Source organism: Eleutherodactylus coqui, chromosome 1 (genome assembly GCF_035609145.1).
Source record: "Eleutherodactylus coqui strain aEleCoq1 chromosome 1, aEleCoq1.hap1, whole genome shotgun sequence".
NCBI lineage: Eukaryota > Metazoa > Chordata > Amphibia > Anura > Eleutherodactylidae > Eleutherodactylus > Eleutherodactylus coqui.
The window spans coordinates 39,929,931-39,950,306 of NC_089837.1; the positions used below are offsets into that span (position 1 = coordinate 39,929,931).

Genomic DNA, 20,376 nt, shown 5'->3' on the forward strand with positions numbered 1-20,376 from the left:
GTGCCCAGAAAAGCCCTTTCGCGAGTCAGGTGGGGATTTTCAGCAGACCAGTGCCTCGTATACTGGGAATTCACGTGACCCGATAAATGAAACCACGCTTCATCTGGTTTGAATTGCGTTAGCGTGCGTCATGCACCGTGGCACCTTCTTCGTACACGTTTTAAAATGTTGAAATAAACAGAAGCTTTTATTTAGCTTGGATGTGCCCGGCGTTCCTGGCTTGTAATTATTTATACTTCCATTACAGGATGGTGAGGAAGGGGGGTGGGGGGTGGAGAAATGAAATGTGAAGCACTAAGTGAGAATTTAGCGAGGAGCGATTCTCAGCAATGATCTGCCTGTATAAACATTCAGGATAAGTGCACACAACTACCGTGTTTCCCTGAAAATAAGGCATTCCCTGAAAATAAGACCTAGCAGAGGTTTTGCTGAAGTGCTAAATATAAGCCCCGCCCCCAAAGTAAGACCTAGCTCTGTGTCTGCTGTGTGAGTCTGCTGTGATGAGCTCCCCCTGGTGTCCGGAAGCTGCACTGCTGTACAAGTGGTCCAGGAACTGCTGTGGGTGATCATTACAGTCTCCAGACAGTGAGTGGGAGCAAGGTACTTTACAGCCCTTATTTTTTGTGGCCCTGTGTGTGAGTCAGGCAACCAGTGTGTCACTTTGATTCTTTAGGGGGTGATCGTTATAGTCTCTAGACAGTGTGCACATGGAAATAATAGTAGTGACAAGAAATTCTTGATAGGATTTACAGTTTGTCTGGTTATGCTGGTTTGTGATGACAACTACTGTACAGTATATAATAAATGTTCATTTTTTTTTTTGTTCAACGATACATGTGAATTCTTCTTCATGGAAAAATAAGACATCCCCTGAAAATACTCGTGCATAAAATCCTTGGACATAGTACAAATACATTGGGCTGAGGCGTGTGCAAAAACACATCTGTCCGTGTGAAAGGGCCCTAAAGCAGATTTTGATGCAGAATTGAAAATTGTTTAGCTCTGCTGGCCAGTTTACACATCAAAAACTGCATTTAGACCTGCATGTTTTGGTGCGGATTTAGGTGGTGGTGGCTGCGTGTTGTAGAACAATTCCATCTGGTGTGAACAACCCTAAAGGTGGCTCCTATGTTCTCCTTCTCGCAATGCTTTTTTGGCAAGGATGCAGTCAACACAGTTGTCCTCAGGTAACAATAGTTATGAATGTTTGATAGATCCAGACTAATTCCACACAGAAAGTAATCACTTTTAATGTCTGTAAATAACCTCAGATGTTACAAATATTTTTGGGCATTTCCCACATTCCAAACAAGAACATGTCTTCTTCTCTATGGGAATTATTTGAGGAGTTTCCAAAGTCTGATTTCCTTACAAAACATTTTCACATTTTGATCATTAAAACGGCTTCTCCCCTCTGTGACGTTTCTGATGATACCTACACTTAGCATAAGTGGTAAAATATTGCCCACATTCAGAACACATAAATGGCTTCTCTCCTGTGTGAGTTCTTTGATGATTCCTAAGTCTGAAATTACTAGTAAAACATTTCCCACATTCTGAACAAAAAAAAGGCTTCTCTTCTGTGTGAGTTCTCTGATGTATAACAAGCTTGCATTTTTCCGGGAAACGTTTCCCGCATTCTGAACATGCATATGGCTTCTCTCCTGTGTGAATTCTCTGATGTTTAGCAAGGTATGATTTCTCTGCAAAACATTTCCCACATTCTGAACATGAAAATAGTTTATCTCCTTTGTGAAGTCTCAAATGTGTATCAAGATTTGATTTCTTTGCAAAACATTTCCCACATTCTGAACATGGAAATGGCTTCTCTCCGGTGTGAACTCTCTGATGTATAGCAAAGTCTGTTTTATTTAGAAAAGATTTTTCACACTCTAAACATGAAAATGGCTTCTCTGCTGTGTGATTTCTCTCATGTGTAACAAGACTTGATTTCTTCGCAAAACATTTCCCACATTCCGAACATGAAAATGGCTTCCCTACTGTGTGACTTCTCTCATGTTCAACAAACCTTGATTTATCTATATAACCGTTCCCATATTCTGAATTTGAATATGGCTTCTCTCCTGCATGAGTTCTCTGATGTCTAACAAGACCTGATTTCTCTATAAATCCTTTCCCACATGCTGAACATGAATATGGCTTCTCTTCTGCATGAATTTTCAAATGTTTACCAAGCCTTGATTTATCAATAAAACCTTTCCCACATTCTGGACATGGATATGGCTTCTCCCCTGTGTGAGTTCTCCAATGTTTATCACGATTTGATTTAATTAGAAAACCTTTCCCACATTCTAAACATGAATATGGCTTCTCTCCTGTGTGAGTTTTCTCATGTCTAACAAGATGTGATTTATCCATAAAACCTTTCTTGCATTCTAAACATGAATATGGCTTCTCTTCTGTGTGAGTTGTCTGATGTAAAATAAGCCTTAATCTTTCCGAGAAACATTTCCCGCATTCAGAACATGAAAAAGGCTTTTCTCCTGTGTGACTTCTTTGATGTTTAGCAAGGTCTGATTTCTCACTAAATTGATGCGTGTTCTGATCTGTACTTGTGCTGAAGTTCTGTGATTGGTTAGGAGAAGGTTCTTCAGGATTAGGGGGATCACATGAAAGCTCTGTACTCTCAATGTTTGGATATACCTTATCGGTAATGAGGTTTTCTCCTGAAGAGTGCTGTTTGATATCTTCATCTTCTACTTTACAATTTAGCGATGATATGAAGTGTTCATCTGAGTTCTTACTGGAATTTTCTGTAAAAATTACAATTGGATTTTAGTATTTTTTTCAAAGCCACAAAAGTATTGAAATTTGTAATATTACTACTAAGCTGGGAATAAGATGTGCAGCATCACTTAATTAAGTTAACATCAATAGACTTCAATGTTTGACCTTTTACCATGCTTTGCAACAGGTCTATAGCTATAAGCCAAACCAGTCTTCGCAATAAGGAAAAGACACCCATCCACGGACAGCTATTTGGGGGTCTTGTCCTTCTTAGTACACAGCAGCGCTCTGGTTGGCTGGGTGAGAAGCATTATACCATCTCCCATGTGCAGACCCGATCTCCCAGAGGAGCACTGCATGGCTGTCACAAGAAAAAACAGTTCCCCTGGAGATCTACTACACTGGAAATTCACATGTAGTTCTTAAGTCAAAGCCAGAATTGGGTCCAGCAGGAAGGAGAAGCAGAAATCCTTTATATTTCCCATTCCTTTTGAATTTACTCCTGGCTTCAGCTAAAACAAACAGAAAAAACAAAAACTACTTCAAAAGCTGCAACAAAAACTGCACATGTGATTCCAGCCTCATAAAGCTTTATCTAGCAAATCTACTTAGGGGAGGTTAACCACTAAAGAAATATCTGATCACTAGGGGTCCAACCATTGGAGCCTTCTGTGATCACCAGAATGGGGGTCCCTGACTTATCTCTTTAAATGGATTGAAGTTGCACATGCTCTACTGCTGCAGGGCTCCATTCACTTCTATGGGAGGAAGGAAGATAATCAAATGCATCAGAGAGGGTGAAAAGAAAAACTTGAAATGAAATATTAGGGAAAATATATTATAAAACTGTATGGAAAAGTACACTTTTTCTTTAACACTGCAGTCAATGCAAAAATGTATGATGTGTGGCAAGTTGGGGTCTGCTTGCCACAGGATCGCCCACTTTGAGATACCGGAATGGCCATCTCACACAAAATATGCTCCAGCAACAGAACTTTTTTTTAAAATATGGCTCCTGCCAGCCTTTATTTACAGCATACCAAGAAATTATATACAGTCCACAAAGCTTGGGGTTCACAACCCACAGGGTTCTGCCTCTAACCCCTCCTGGGGCATTCGGAGGGCATCTCTTCCTCCGTCAGAGCGGGTGACTGCCCCAACTGGTCTACACTGGACCTCAGCTTGCAGCCTGTCCTGCATTGCTAAGCTGTAACTTCCCCCTTTGCTTCTGGCAGGAACTGGCTTAAATGCAACCATTTCCTGCTAGACCCATTAGGTGTTAACCCTGACTAGCACACTCTACAGGTCATTCTGATACTGCACCACTACAGGTGGTACATTTCCATACATTTAATGTAAACGGATTTTGTGATCAAGGCAAAAAAAGCGTTGAACTACAAAACTTTAAGATAAATGCCCATGGACGGATTTCTACTGCGTTTCCTGCTGTGGAAATCCGCGCATGACCGCTTTCTGCCTGCCAATGCTCACTTGCGGAATTCTGCAGCGGATTTCCATAGCGGGAAATAAATCGCGGCATGTTCTGCAGGAAGTCTCACTTAAAATAGAATATTAATGGAGACCGCGGAAATCCGCGATCACTCGCAGCAACTGTTGCGTTTTTAATCGCGGTACTCCTGTGGCATGAATCCGCAGGCGTATCCCACAATGCTCGTGGGCATGAGCCCTTATTAAGGAAAAAAAAGTTTTACAGTGAAAAATGTATGTTTTTCATATGAAAAACAGATCAATATGTATACTGTGCATACTATTACAAAAATGTAAACATATGGTTAAATGCATCCGTTTTTACACTTTTTTTCCACATACTTTTCTCACATACGTTACAGTGCCAGAGTGGATTGTTGATCCCCATTAGGATGAGCTCCATGCCTGACAATGCCATCCGGTGTGCTACTTGTGTAATGTATGTGGTCCTTGATCAGCCGATCGAGGGTGCATACTGTTGTGCAAGATGCGTGCACGTCACACATTTGGAATCCTAAATCGTGGCTCTAAATGAGCAACTGGCCACACTGCGATCCATTGACAACATGGAAAGGAGTCTGCTGCTCACTGAGCAGATGCTCGCTGGGGTAAAGGCTGGGGCGGATGGTGGTACGGAAGAGCAGGGGCAGGGGCAGCTAGCTGGGTGACAGAAAGAAGGAGGGGTAGAGGGAAGAGAACCAGGAAGGCCAGTCCTGAACTGGCACAACCCAACAAGTTTGCAAAGTTGTCAGATGGGGGGGCATTACAGAGCCAGCACCGCTGCAGCATGACATGCCCTCTGAACGCCAGGGGGATGACTGCTCCAGTGAGAAGGGGACGGGGAGCGCAGGGCAAGCTAGACAGGTCCTAGTGGTGGGGGATTCAATTATAAGGAGGACAGATAGGGCAATCTGCCACAATGACTGGGATCGTCAAACGGTGTGTTGTCTTCCTGGCGCTTGAGATCTACACATCACGGATAGGATTGACTGAACTCTGTGAAGGAATGATGAGGATTCAACAGTTATGGTGCACAATGGCACCAATGAACAAATTGGAGGTCAATGGAGGGCCCTCAAAAACGATTTCAGGGACCTAGGATCCAAGCTTAGAGCGAAGACCTCCAAGGTAGTTTTCTCTGAAATACTACCTGCACCTTGGGTTTGCCACCATAGTCATGAAAAGATATAGGCCATGATAAAAAAAAGGGGCGTGGCTTATCGCTGCATTTTTTTTCTCCTTTATCTCCTGGATCCCATCCAGCGGCTGTACGCATGTGCGGGATCCAGGCTAGCGCGTTCACACTAAACGTCATCTACTAGTGAGAACACGCTTCAGTGTGCAGACACTCACATCGCATACAATCTACATACAGGCGCGTGTGACATCCCCCAGAGCGGCTTCAGCACTAATAGTGACACCCCAAAGCGGCCCCTATAGTAATGGTGAAATCCCACAGCAGCCCCCTGTAGCACTAGTGACATCCCACCGCGGCCCCTGTAATAATAGTGACATCCCACAGCGGCCCCCTGTAGTAATGGTGACATCCCACAGCGGCCCCCTGTAGTAATGGTGACATCCCACAGTGGCCCCCTGTAGTAATGGTGACATCCCATAGCGGCCCCCCGTCACAGATGACAGCTGCGGTAGAGCATCCAGCTGCTGACATCCCTTAATTATTTTTCAGGGAAGAGCTTTAAATATAAACCCTTCCCTGAAAAACAACCCAAACTGGTGTAAAAAAAAAAAAAATCACACCCCCCTTTCCTCAGCTGCTGGGGCTCAGCCATATCCTATCTGGGCTGTCCCCGACTCCGAATTAAAATCCCAGCCTGCTGAAAGAGCTGTTTATAATTGGATGAGCAGCTCAGCCAATCACAGGCAGCTCTCGCATGTCATTAATTCAGTGAGAGCTGCCTGTCATTGGCTTAGGTCAGCTCAGTCAATCAGAAACAGCTGTCTGTGATTGGCTGAGGTGCTCAGCTAATCACAGGCAGCTCTCGCTGAATAAATGACAGGCGAGAGCTGCCTGTGATTAGCTGAAGCACTCAGCCAATCAGAAGCAGCTCTTTCAGCAGGCGGGGATTTTTATTCCCCACCTGCTGAAAGAACTTCAGTGCAGAGTCGGGGACAGCGGAGACAGGATGTGGCTGAGCCCCGGCAGCTGAAGAAAGGGGAGTAGGAGTTTTATATTTTTTTCAAACCAGTTTGGGTTGTTTTTCAGGGAAGGGTTTATATTTAAAGCCCTTCCCTGAAAAACAATTAAGGGGTGCCGGCAGCTGGATCCTCTACTGCAGCGGTCATCTGTGACGGGTGGGGTAGGGAATTCTTCGTTCCCTGCCGCATATGGCAGACATGGAAGCCCAACCAAAATACCGGCCTGTGATAGGGCCAGTAAAAGAAAAATACTGGCCAGACCGGTAAATTAACGGCTGGGTGGCAACCCTACCTTCACCACAAGCCACACTAGAAAGGCAGCAGGATCTTAGGGAGGTAAACAAGTGGCTCCGGAGTTGGTGTAAGAAGGAGAGGTTTAGTTTCTTGGAGAACTGGGCTGACTTTGTTGTCGGCTACAGACTCTACCATAAGGACTTGCTGCATCTCAATGGGGAGGGTGCAGCTGTGCTGGGGGAGATGATGACTAGAAGGCTGGAGAAGTGTTTAAACTAGGGACTGAGGGAAGGGCAAAAAGAAACAGGGAGGTAGATAGTATAGATAGTGACCTGGGACCCAGCAAAGGAAATAGGGGGTCGATCAGGAGCTGGGGTTAGTAAAGTTAGAACTGACAGAACAGCCAATAGTACCATTAGTAGTACAGTGAATATAAAGAACAACAACCACCGTATAAATTGTATGGAAACGAATGCAAGAAGCCTGATTAGCAAAGTGGGCGAGCTTGAAGCGAAAATGACTGATGAAAATTACGATCTAGTGGGAATAACGGAAACATGGCTTGATGATAATTGCGATTGGGCAGTGAATCTACAGTGGTACAATCTCTTCAGAAGAGACCATGGGGAACAGATAGGGGGAGGCGTATACATGTATGCTAAATCCTACTTAATGCAGAGGCTACAACAAGATATAGGGGCAGGAGATGAACATGTGGAATCTCTGTGGGTTGAAATACAGGGAGAAAAAAAAACCCAACCAAATCCTGATAGGGGTCTATAGGCCACCAAAAGCAACGGAGGGAACTGAAATCTTATTAAGGCAAATAGAAGAGGTGTCAAACTGCAAAGAAGTAATTATTATGGGGGACTTTAATTATCCGGATATAAACGGACCTAGATAAGCTGGGGGGCTTGGGTAGAAAAATTGCAAATGAAGTTCAATGTAGATAAATGTAAGGTTATGCACATGGGCAGGAAAAACGGATGTCACCAATATACATTAAATGGGGTACAGCTAGGAGAAAGTGATATGGAAAAAGACCTGGGGGTACTAGTGGACTGAAGACTTAACTGGAGCAACCAATGCCAGTCAGCTGCTGCAAAAGCAAATAAAGTCTTAGGGTGCATTAAAAGAGTTGTAGGGGTGAGGGACGAGAACATTATTCTCCCCCTATATAAGGCACTTGTCAGGCCTCACATGGAATACTGCGCACAGTTCTGGACACCGGTGCAAAGGGAAAGATGTTGCAGTGCTTGAGGGGGTTCAAAGAAGGGCAACTAAATTAATAAATGGAATAGGACGACTGGAATACCCAGAGAGGCTGTCAAAACTGGGATTATTTACCCTGAAAAAAAAAACAGCTAAGGGGTGAACAAATAACCATTTATAAATGAATTAGGGGACAAAAGAAGGATCTCTCCCATGATCTGTTTATACCCAGGACTGTGACAGTAACAACAGGGCATTCTCCACATCTAGTAGAAAGCAAGTTTCAGCACAGAAGGGGGTTCTTTACTGTAAGAGCAGTGAGACTGTGGTGCTCTCTGCCTGAGGACGTGGTGATGGCAAAATCCATAGGAGTTTAAGAGGGGACTCTTTCTAGAGCGGAAGGATATTACAGGATATAGACATTAGGTGTCCAGCAGGGTTGTTGATCTCAAATGTTGATCCAGAGATTACTCTGGCTGCCATTATGGAGTTAGGAAGGAATTTTTTCCCTACAAATTAGCTAAATTGACTCATTGGGATTTTTTTTTGCCTTCCTCTGGATCAACAAGGAGGTTGAAAAAGGCTAAACTAGATCGACATTGTCTTCATTCGCCTAACATACTATGTTGCTATGTTGAAAAAAAAAGTACAATGTAAGGGAGCTCCTAAATTACATGTCATGTTTTACAAATTGAAAGTCCAATGTTGCCCTTTAAGAGTGAGCATTGGGAAACGCCCACTTGACACATTTAGACTGCCAAGAGCGGGACCTTTGAGGAGCCTGTCCGGACAAACAGGGGCAAATATAGCAAAAAAAGGATAACAAAGTCAGCAGGACAGCAGCTGCAGAGCTGTGCTATTAGTACTGCTGACTATCAAATGTCAGGTTTACCTTAGGATTACAAAAAAAGCTGACAGTGCTCATCTATGCCCCCAGTAATGGACAATGGATACATTTAATATGCACTTTTTCTTCTTACCCTGTGATGTAAGAGGCTGGTGGTTCTCCATCATGGCATCCTTGTACAGATCCTTGTGTTCTTCTAGATACTCCCACTCCTCCATGGAGAAATAGACAGCGACATCCTGACACCTTATAGGAACCTGACAACACAATGATACTGTCATTACCCAGACTCCTCCAGTGCTGTTACTGTATAATTTCCCAGCATTCCCAGCAGGGTCACCTCTCCAGTTAGCAGCTCAGTGATCTTGTTGGTAAGTTCTAGGATCTTCTGCTCATGTATCGGTAAGTGAGGAGGAGCCTCTGTGATGGGGCTCTGGCTCTTGCTCCATCCTCCTGACTCATGGAGATGGCTGTTGGGAGTCGTACCATCACCCGAAGTCTTCTTCACTACTGTGTAATCCTGTGTATGGAGAGAGACATGTAGAGAACTGAACCCAGAATTGCTACCTCAGTAGAAAGCAAGAGATTGTGATCCCCCTATATAGAGGTCTGGTGAGACCACATCTGGAATACTGTGTTCAGTTCTGGAAACCTCCCCAGAAGAAGACCCCGATAAAATTTAATCTGTTGAAAGGTTGGCTACAAAAATGGTGGAAGGTCTAAAGCATCAAACTGACCGGGAAATTGTTAGTAGTCTTCAGGTTCGAATAGTATGTCCCATTACGTCTTCTCAGTGAGCTACTAGTCTTAATGGAGATCTCCTTTGCCAAATTCATTGTCCAAGACCTTGTATCTTGAGTTCCAGGCTTTGTTTTCCTAATTAGTTCTGCCATTGGACTTCCTATAAAAACTTAAGGCCTCATGCCCATGGTCAGGTCAGATTCCGCCTGCGAAATATCACAGCGGATTCAGACCCGGCGCCCCCAAGAAACCCCATACTCACCTGTGCGAATGCACCGCGAGAATCTCGTCTGGCGAGGTGGCATACATGTGCAGTGCAGCACATAACGCGGCGGCACTGGGCTGTGAGGGGACGCAGATTCCCGCGATACTTCCGCTGTGCTCACAGTGGAAGTATCACGGGATTGATGGCTTCTGACAGCAATGGAAGCCATCCGTGCATTTTCCCCCACATAATAGAACATGCTGCGACTCTTCCCCGTGAGTGGAAAAGTCGCAGTTGATTTCCACTCGTGGCCGCTGCGGAGAATCATTTAACACAACAATTCTATGGACGGACGTTGCTGCGGAATTCACGGGGGGTGTCTGGCTGCGATTTCCGCAGTAATAATCCGCATTGGGCCTAAACCCTTTCCCTTGTCAGATCTTTGTGACTCTTACCACCTGGTTACAGCAACCCTGATATGGACAAAGACTGTTACAGAGAGAGTTAAAGGGATTCTGTCACCTCCCTAGAGCATGATAAACTACAAGTCTATGGGAGAGCACGTACGCAGCAATCTAAGAAGAGGCAGATTGCCATGTGGCTCGTGATCTTTGGTGGGTGACAGTGCAGGAACCATGGAGTGGATTAGTATTTAAAAAAACACATCACCCGGCTCCCAGTCATCTCCCCAAAACAGCACAATAACTCATTTTATGGTGCTGTGGGGAGGTGACGGGTTCCCTTTAATGAACGTAAAGGAAGGGGTTGTACCAGAAATACAGGTTTTCCCCTATGCCAGTAGTGGCGAACCTATGGCACGCATGCCAGATGCGGCACGCGGAGCCTTCTCTGCTGGCATGCGGGCCGACGGTTGCTAACCACAGTAGTGATTACCGGCTGGGGTGCCACAGCTTCTCAGTGGGTAATCACGCAGTGGCACTCTGACGTCAGTGTGTGCACCTGGGATCCTCCTCCCCTGATCTCTCCTCCTTAGTTCCACAGGGAAGGAGAAGGGAGGAAGCATTCCTGGCACACGCACTGTCGTCAGTGCCAAGAAGAGGAGAAGCGGCGCTGACTACAACAAGGAGGTAAGTGTATGGGTTTGGCAGGGAATTAATATTACTACTGGGGCTACTGTAGGGAATAACATTACTAATGGGACTACTGTGGAGAATAATATTACTACTGGGGCTACTGCGGGGAATAATATTACTACTGGGGCTAAGGTGGGGTTAATATTATTATTGGAGCTACTGTGGGGAATAATGTTACTATTGGGGCTACTGAGAGGGTTAAAATTACTAATGGGGCTACTGTGGGGTTAATACTACTACCAGCGCTTCTGTGGGGTTAATATTGCTACTGTAAAGTTAATATTACTATTGGGGCTATCTTGGGGTTATTATTACTGCTGCTAATGTTGGGTTAATATTGCTACTGAGGGAGTTATTATTACTGGAGCCACTGTGGGGTTATTATTAATGGTGCTAATGAGGGGGTTAATACTACTACTGGATCTACTGTGGGGTTAATATTACTACTGGGGTTACTGTGGGGTTATTATTATTACTGGGGCTACTGTAGGGTTAATATTACTACTGAAGGGGTTACTAGTATTACTGCTGCTTTTGTGGGTTTAATATTACTACTGAAGCCACTTCTCTTGTGTTTGACGTTTTAAAAAAATTAAATAAAATAGCTTACCTCTCCGGTCAGCAAGTAGATGATCTCCAAGGTGAAGTTTAATATTGTCTTTGTAACTTCATTCTTGCCTTTGTCCATCCTCGGTGGGTCAATCAGGAGATGACAGTTTTGGCCAAGAGTTTGAAAATACTGACCGTTTCTACTAACGTGGCACCTTTATAAAAAAAAAGGAGAGGCTCTAAATAATACCGGCGACATCGGAATTCTTTATTTTCCCAAAATATAGTTAGTTAATACATTTCATGTATCCTAAAATGCAATTAAAAATGACAACTTGGGGGACGTGGCCAGCAGATGAGGAAGTAGGACGCACGCAGCCCAGCTCCCGCTACCAACCCACCAAATACCACCTGACTGCCCTGACCCAACTTACCTGCACCATGGCAAAGGGAAAGAAGCGGAGCACCCCAAGGAGTGGTGAGGAAACACCGGGTGTAAGCCTTGCGGCGTTTCTTCGCAGAACGGCAACCGGAGAGACCCGCTCAGGCGCACACTAGATGGCACCGGCGGTGCTGCCGGCAGAGTGTGGGACTCCCGACTCACCCCAGAAGTGACCAGAGAGCACAGAGCTCCATAGGCAGACAAGCGGAAGCTCTGCTGAAGCAACAGCGGGAACCACCGGTGGAGAGGAGCAGGGAAGTCCCAGTGACAGCCTGCGAGAGATGCAGGGAGAAGATGAGGAGACACGTGGCGCCACGGTCTCAGAGGAGCACGGCACATCAGGTGGGCCGGGTGACTGGGGGGAGATGAGAGGGAGCCGCAGTAACAGCACCAGAAGGATATCCCAAAGGGCATAAGAGAGCCCAGCAGACTCCCATCGCTCAGAGGAAGGGACAAAGCCTCAGTGATGAGAGGCCGGAGGCCAGCGAACACCAGAGGAGGGAGGACCCCTTGCATCTGCCCCCAGAGGAGGAACCCCTTAAAGGACAGATAGCAATGATTGAATGCAGCAGCAGCCGCTACACGAAACCACCTGAGGAGCCACACCTCCCAAGCAGCCTGGGACCTCAGGTGCACATGGAAAAGACACAGAGCCCAAGAGAGATATCTGCCCCTCCCTTCCCCAGTTGTGCGGCACAGTTCCAACATAGAAAGCTCACCACCTCAGCGGAGCAGGGAGAGAGGACCATCTGACAGCGAGACAGGTTCCTCATCGGCCGCGTTAGAATGCCCAAAACCAAAGTTAGATCCTCTACCGATGATCGAAACCGCAGAGCAAGACCCAAAGCGGACCAGCACTACATTGACACTTTATTCCATCAGTTGGAATCTGCACGTAAAAAAGGATGTCGCAGCCCTATAACAAGAGATCTGGCAAGTGGGCCAGAGAGTAGAAACCATGGAAGAAGCGCAAGAGAAAGTCGTGGAGATGATAGATTCCCACACTCAGGAGCTGCATTCTCAATCCCAACAGATCTCAGAACTGTCTTCCCTCATAGATGACCTGGAAAACCGTCACCGAAGAAATAACTTAAGAATCAGAGGTCTTTCGGAAGAAACCGGACCATCACAATTAGAAATGTGGGCTCAGGACTTCTTTAACAACATACTAAAACGACCAGCGAAAACAACGCTAGAAATCGACAGGATCCACAGGTCACCAGGCCCGAAATCTTCTGACCCAAGCAGAACCAGAGATATAGTCTACACGATACACTTTTACAAAGAAAAGGACTTAATCCTGCAAAAAATTTGTGTCCTGAAGGACCTCACTTTCAAGGGGGAGAAGATCATGATCCTAACGGACCTCTCCCGCCGTACCCTCCTCTTGCACTGGGCCCTGAAGCCACTACTGATACTCCTGCATGAAAGGGGGATTCCGTATCGCTGGGGCATTCCTTTCTAGCTCCATGCCTCCAAGAATGGCAAGTCCACAAGTTTCAGAGGCCTGAGGGACCTCCCCAAGTTCCTGGGGGCCCTCGAGCTGCCGTCTGTGCAGTTGCCGGACTGGCCATCTTCATGCTCGCTGCCAATGCCGCCTCCCCAAAATACTTGGCAGGCAGCCACAAGAGGGTCTCGGCGTCGACAAAGAGCTTCACGCCACAGTGAGAGAAGACCGCTCAGAAGCGACTCCAGAGACTGAGTTCCAATAGACGCACCTTTTTCTCTCTCTCTTCTGACTTCCTTTTCCTCACTCCAAGTCAGATAGAGCCAATTAACCAGAGTCGGGTCTGGGAATGGTCACAGGTAGCAACTTGTTTCAATAGTTTCACCAGTTGGAAACGGAGTTTAGTAGCGGGTATGGGTGCGGGAGGGGGCGGACTTCCTTTGAGCTTCCACCTTTCTACCTAGGGTAGACAGTGTAGCAGCTTTTATTTAGTGCCAATTTAGGGCAGATAGTTAGTGAACAAGACTTCCCGCAGGACTTGAGTCCGTGCGTGTTAGAAAGGTTTTGTTTTGTTTTATGTGTTTGTTTTGGCCAATGAGTTCAGGCCATCCCATCCTATCGCCCCCCTTCCTTATGTGTGTCATCCCTCCCCCCTCCTTTCCCCCTTAATCTTCCCTGGGGTGGGGAGTAGGAGGTCCGTACAGAAAACTCTGAAACAAAGACACAAATGGTGAGTGTAACCTTCTGCTCGTTTAACACCAAAGGTATAAATAGTCCCCAAAAAAGATGGCAAATCCTATATCACTTACATAGGAAAAAGGTAATGGTGGCCTTACTTCAGGAGACCCAGTTCAAGGAAGGCTGTGTGCCGACTTGCAACTCCCAATACTACCCCTCGTGGTTTTATGGGCCTGACCCTCTGAGGAAGGCAGGTGCAGTCTCCATCGCTCTCCATAGATCCCTTCAGCACCAGGTTGTTGACTCCATGACAGACCCTGGGGGTAGATTTATCTTCCTAAAATTGCAAGTGGCAGGCATTGTACTTCCTTTTGCTAACTTGTATCTTCCCAACCAGAACCAGATTGCATATGCAACAATGTTTCTGAAAAGCCTGTCTGAATTTGCAGGAGGTTCGCGGATCGTCCTGGGAGGAGACCTTAACCTGGTGCTGGACCCAACCGTAGATACATCTTCGGGTAAGTCTTCCATCTCTCGGTCAGCAACACGTTCTCTTGGGAAAACACTAGACTCATTGCATCTGGTTGACCTCTGGAGAATTCTGCACCCGGGCTCTGGAGATTATACCTTCCATTCAGCTGTTCATAATTCTTACAGCAGAATAGATTATCTCCTGGTCTCTCATAGTTTGCTGGACTGTGCCCCGACTTGTTCACATGGGGACCTCCTGTGGTCGGACCACTCTCCTGTGTTTGGGAGTCTCTCCTCAGGGACCCATGCATCGGGGAGGTCAAGAGGGTAGTTGGGGAATTTACAGAGACCCACCAGAATGATCCCACTCCGGCCCCAGTGAAATGGGAGTCTTTGAAGTGCATGATAAGGGGAGTGCTGATCTCGCAGGGAGCAAGACTCAAAAAAGAAAGTTCTGCAGCCCTACTTGGCCTCCTGACAGATCTGAGGACTAAAGAGATGGCCAATAAATGCCAGCAAAATGACGCTCTCTGGGCTGAAATCTCCTCTATCAGGCAGCAAATTCTGGGGATACTCGAGCAGGATTCACTTGCCCTTAGAGATAAGCTGAAGAGGGTTTTTTTTTTTAATATGTGGACAAATGTGGTAGCTGGCTGGCGAGAACACTACACCCCAGAGTGCCGCTCACTTATGTTCCCAAAATCCAGTCAAACCGGGGGCGCCTGGTGCACACCACCACAGATATACTAGAAGAGTTTAGAGGTTATTATAGCAAGTTATACAACATCAAAGCCGATTCCCAAAAAGCCGAAACACAACGCGTCAGAGAGATAGATTCGTATCTGGTCGAAAATGCCCCATGGAAACTGACACCCACTGAAGCGGGAGATCGGGAGATTAGTTTCTGCGGGGTGAAATCTGACAAAATCGTGACAAACCTGAAGGCGGTAAAAGTCCTGGGCCAGACCGCTTTACCGCCAGATTTTATAAATTATTTAAAAAAGAGCTCGCCCCAATAGCGTTGGAAGCGTTCAGCTCCGTCAATAGGGGCCACCCCTTCCCGCCGCAAGCGCTTCAGGCTCACATAATGGTTATACCTAAGCCCCCCTAAGGACCCCTCGGCCTGTGGGAGCTATAGACCAATATCTCTGATCAATGTGGACATTAAGATGTTCACAAAACTTATTGCCAACAGACTCCAAAATGTAGTGCCAAACCTGATATATAGAGAGCAGGTGGGTTTTGTCCCCGGGCAGAAAGGCAAGGGACCATACCATTAAAACATTGTCCCTAATAGCCACGGCAAGGAATCTGAAAGTGCCTCTATGCCTCCTAGCCATTAAAGCTGAGAAGGCGTTTGATAGGGGGAGCTGGCCCTTCCTCTCTGCCACTCTGGATAGAATAGGAATAGGGCCGTGGATGAAGCAGTGGATCATGGTGTTGTATCTGGATCCCACAGCTAGGATAAGGGTGAATGGAGTGTTGTCGGAGGCTTTTCGAGTCGGGAACGGTTCCAGGCAGGGGTGCCCGTTGTCCCCCTTCCTACATGTTTTGACCATGGAAGCCCTTGCCAATGCCATCCGCGGCAACAAGTCGATCAAGGGAATGAAGATCGGCTGCACGGAGCATAAAATGGTGCTCTTCGTGGACGACTTGCTCCTCTATCTGTCCAACCCCCCAGTCAGCATGCCGGTTCTGCTAGGAGAGTTTGAGAGGTTTTGGAGAGTTAACAATTATAAGATTAATGCCCAAAAGTCAGAGGTGTTGAACGTCTCACTCCCACAGGCTGAGGCCTCATTCCTAGCAGCCACGCTCCCCTTCCGTTGGAGTGGGTCCCACATCAAGTATCTGGGCATCCAACTGACGGCTGATATTTCCCAGGCCTTCAAACTTAATTTTACCCCCTTTGCTACTAGTCTAGAGAGGAATTTGAACAGATGGAGACACCTGTTTCTCTCCTGGAATGGCAGGGTTAACGTAATAAAATGGGCGCATTGCCCAAATTCCTTTATCTGTGCCAAACAATCTCGACTGGGTTACCACGGTTGTACTTTTAAAAACTGAGGTCACTAATTACAGATTTCGTATGGAGGGGACGTAGACGTTTGCGCTTTTCGCTCCTGGTGAGAGAAAGAGCGAGTGGGGGGGGGGGGGGTATGGGCCTCCCGGACCTCTGCCTCTACTACAGAGCTAATATTTCCAACTGCATATTAGATATTCTTAAAAACAGGGACTCGAAGCTCTGGGTGGAGGCGGAGCACTCGGGGGGAGCCGGATGGCCTATATGGGGCCTTCTGGTTTCTGCCAAAATGGATCAAATCTCTGCCTAACATTTCCCCATTCTGTCTTCGACTTGTTGAGATGTGGGCGGGGTTCACGGCTGCAGGTGGACTTGTTACTGTACTGGGTCTACTTACCCCATTAGTTGCAAACCCACAGTTTGAAGCTACACTTAGATACCCCACCCTCCTGGCACTCCCGGAAAGTCCGACCCCCAGACTGAGAGACGTCCTGTCACAGTCCAGCTTAAAACCAATGTCTGACATTTTGGGAGACCACTCAACACGGCCGGGGGCGTGGCTCCAATACCTCCAGTTGAGGGGATTTGTGAACACACTGATGCCCAGGGAGAATCTGACAGAGCCCCTGACAGCCTTTGAGCAGTTGTGTGTCTCCCCATCATCTCCGAGGCACATGATCTCAAGGCTTTATAGGCTGCTGCTGACCCGGGAGGTGGGGGAGGAGGCCCCGGGATATGTGGGGGCCTGCGTGTAGGATCCAAAATATTTCAAAATAATATATAGGTGGAACAGGCCCCCTGATTGGCTCCAGAGGATGTTCCCCCAGCTTTCCTCTGCCTGCTGGAGATGCACGATAGTAGAGACAAAATGACCCACATATGGTGGGGATACCCAGCGGTGGCGACCCTTTGGAAAGAGGTAACAGCGCTTTATAACTATATTTGTCACGCAGCGGTGAGGATGCCCCTGGAGACAGCCCTGCTTTCCCTGTTTCCAGGATAGGTTAGAGGTGCCAGGTCTTGGGCCTCCCCCCCACCCTCTTTTCTTTTGCCCTATCTCCTCTTTTTCTACCCCCCTCCCCCCAATGTCTATTGTAAAACTGTGTCTTTTCCCTTCCGTTGGTCGGGGCAGTTGCATTCTATGGATTAGACAAGATCACTAATATATTCTCAGGTCAATGACCACGTAAAAGCACCAAAGAAAAAAAGGGTTAGATGCAAAGGAAGGTCAGTGGCCCCATAGTCTACGGGGTCAGCGGACCCAGCCTTTTATTTTCTGAACCAGGCCAGGTGTGGCAACCGAATCCATTGAATCCATAGTAAACACCACGGAGAGCCACTTAATTAGCCATCAGATATTCCATTAGATGATGCCTACCACCAAACGCATGGCTACTCACGCGCGGGGTGCACAAAGATCTCCTTAACTACAGTGGTGCTTGTAGCCCAACCCCCCCTTTCCTTAGTTTGGTCTTAAAATTGTATGTAAATTGATAATAAAATTTATTTGGACCTAAAAAGGACAACTTGTCCTGCAAAGAAGCAGATCCCTCTTACAGCATTATCATTGGGAAATAAAATACCACCTCTCACATCCCAGTGATGGAAATAATAAGAGCCCATCCGTACAAGGTTACAATCCTGCCTTTTCCAGGCTTCGGTGTCCAGGGGGCGGCTTTCTCCATGATTGAGGGCCATTCCTGTATATCCACATACGGGGTAGATTGTCAGTTATTGAATGGGAGCAACTTCTTTCCCATTAAACTATATATCGGTCTGTTCAGCTGCTCTCAGGGGAAGAACTAGAGTTGAATGGGATACAGGACAAATTGTGGACCTAATCCTCACCCCTGCTTGTTACATGGGTGCACAGAACCCAGTTGTGTCACTAAGGTCTATATATACTGCCATGATGACTTATTTCAGTCTTAATAACAAATGTCCATCTACTTCAGCCTGTTTCCACCCCCAACCACCCCTTGTTGATCCAGAGGAAGGCAAAAAAAATAATGAGTCAGAAGCCAATTTAGCCATTTTGGGGAAAAAATATCCTTCCCAACTCCATAATGGCAGTCAGAATAATCCTTGGATCAACGTTTATAAACCTCCTACCTGACGCCAAGATCCGGATCAACAACCCTGCTGGTTATTTAATGTCTATATCCAGTAATATCATAATGCTCTAGAAAGATGTCTAGTCCCCTATTAAATTTTGCCATCACCACGTCCTCAGGCAGAGAGTTCCACAGTCTCACTGCTCTTACAGTAAAGAAAACCCCCCCCCCTTCTGTGTTGATGATGAAAGCTTCGTTCCTCTAGACGTAGTGGATGCTCTTGTTACCGTCGCAGTCCTGGGTATGAGCAAATCATAGGAGAGATCCCCATATTGTCCCCCAATGTATTTACACATGGTTATTGGGTCGCCCGTTAATCATTCCTTTTTTAGGGTGAACAATCCCAACCTTGTTAGCCTCTCTGGGTATTCCAGTCCTCCCATTCTGTTGATTACTCTAGTTGCCCATCTTTGAACCCACTCAAGCACTGCAATGTATCTCCCTATCACCGGTGTCCAGACCTGTGCACAGTATTCCATGAGGCCCGACAAGCACCCCATATAGTGGAAGAACGATGTTCTTGTCCCTCGCCCCTATACCTCCTTTAATGCACCCCAAAACCTGATTTGCCCGTGCAGCAGCTGACTGGCACTGACTGCTCCAGCCAAGTCCACAGTTATCTAGCACCCAGGTGGTCCTCCACACCACTCCCCGAGCAGCACCCCATCCAGTGTACCGTTGGCATCCATCTCTTCCGCCCATCTGCACAACCCCACACCCACTGATGCCAAACCCCATTTGCCATTTCTCACCCCAAGCCCCCAGTCCACCTGCAGCCGCACACCGCCCTTCATTGCATCAACCATCCTGTACAATTTTGTATCGCCTGCAGACACAGACATTCCGCTGTGTAGTCCCTCCGCCCGGCCATCAACAAACACATGCGGGGCGAACTGCAGAAGTCTGGAAAATAAGGGTCAACGCTGTAAATATTGTGTATTTATCCAAACGTGATGAATTTGTCAATAAAAGTTTAAACACTTATGAACCCCTTATAACTGTACTTCAATGTTCTTTGATCTTTTGTCAGGTGTTTCTACGGTTACTGAAGCAGCAAACTTTGTGTTCGTCTCAAAACTTTTGCCCCCGACTGTAGAGGAGACGTCCGGAATCAGATGGGGGCAGAGATGGGAATATATATTTGGGCTGGAGCGGCCCTTTAAGGGAACATTTATGTCCATTATTTTGTGCCTATGACAGAATAGAACAGAAACCCCGAACACAGATGTGAGCCGAGTCTAAAGTGTCCGACAAGCAGCAAACCCTCCGGTGTCCCTTACCTGCCGGCCAGAGTCACACGCAGATATCTGATACTGTAATATAATGTAGCTGATATCAGTGTATATGTGTATATATATCCTCTAGCTGATAACAACAGCAGAGACCAGGACCTACTGCGCTGCGATAGCTGAAGGACCTGCGATGACATCATCATCATGTGATCATGACATGGGGGCGGAGCTAAGCAGTGAGGAAAGGATGCACATTATCAATTTTTGCTTCAGCTCTGCTCTAACAACCAATCAGGTCGAATCAGCCAACCCAAAACAACCAATCGGGTTGCTGGAATTGCTGCATATGGCAGAGGTGTTGCAGAAATTGATAATATGCGAGGAGGATAAATAGTGGCTGAAGGACTTGCGATGATGTCACTGTCATGTGATCAGTATATAAGGGGCGGAGCTCGGCAGTGAGGAGGATAAATAGTGGCTGAAGGACCTGCCATGATAAGGAGAGAGAAACAGAGGCGGGAAAAGGGAGCAGTTTGTGAGAGTGGGGGGGAGGGGGCAGCGACCGTCTCCCTCCCTCTCTTTGTCTCTCATTGCTTTTACCACACCTGGGCAGTATGGATAGACATTCGCAACTCACCTCTATTTGCTAGATGGCTACAGACCGGCAGCTGCGAGTAACCTGACCAGATAACATTCG

At 46.7% G+C, this 20,376-nt stretch overlaps 2 protein-coding genes across 3 annotated transcripts in view; one reads left to right on the top strand and one right to left on the bottom strand.

The window, feature by feature from the left end:
- LOC136607801 (zinc finger protein 605-like) overlaps positions 1-20,376 on the top strand; it is a 432,755-nt gene that overhangs the window by 311,311 nt on the left and 101,068 nt on the right. The gene's annotated exons all lie outside the window — the stretch shown is intronic.
- Positions 1,235-19,850, bottom strand: LOC136607981 (oocyte zinc finger protein XlCOF6-like). Of its 2 annotated transcripts, none has more exons than XM_066589076.1 (5): positions 19,728-19,850; positions 11,337-11,490; positions 9,027-9,206; positions 8,820-8,943; positions 1,235-2,774 (listed from the first exon to the last, which is right to left on the bottom strand). In XM_066589076.1, exons 2-5 carry the CDS (start codon positions 11,412-11,414, stop codon positions 1,396-1,398), a joined length of 1,761 nt encoding a protein of 586 aa, XP_066445173.1. In that variant the 5' UTR covers positions 11,415-11,490; positions 19,728-19,850; the 3' UTR covers positions 1,235-1,395. The 2 variants fall into 2 exon arrangements, with proteins under 2 accessions (XP_066445173.1, XP_066445174.1); XM_066589077.1 differs by lacking the exon at positions 19,728-19,850 and adding an exon at positions 19,200-19,342.

Excerpts from the sequence above, each read along its gene's own strand:
- LOC136607981 (XM_066589076.1), bottom strand. The coding sequence starts at position 11,414 with ATGGACAAAGGCAAGAATGAAGTTACAAAGACAATATTAAACTTCACC. Across the intron at positions 9,207-11,336 it reads TCTACTTGCTGACCGGAGAG|GATTACACAGTAGTGAAGAA; the intron begins GTAAGCTATTTT and ends CTCCATACACAG. Across the intron at positions 8,944-9,026 it reads CTGAGCTGCTAACTGGAGAG|GTTCCTATAAGGTGTCAGGA; the intron begins GTGACCCTGCTG and ends TTGTGTTGTCAG.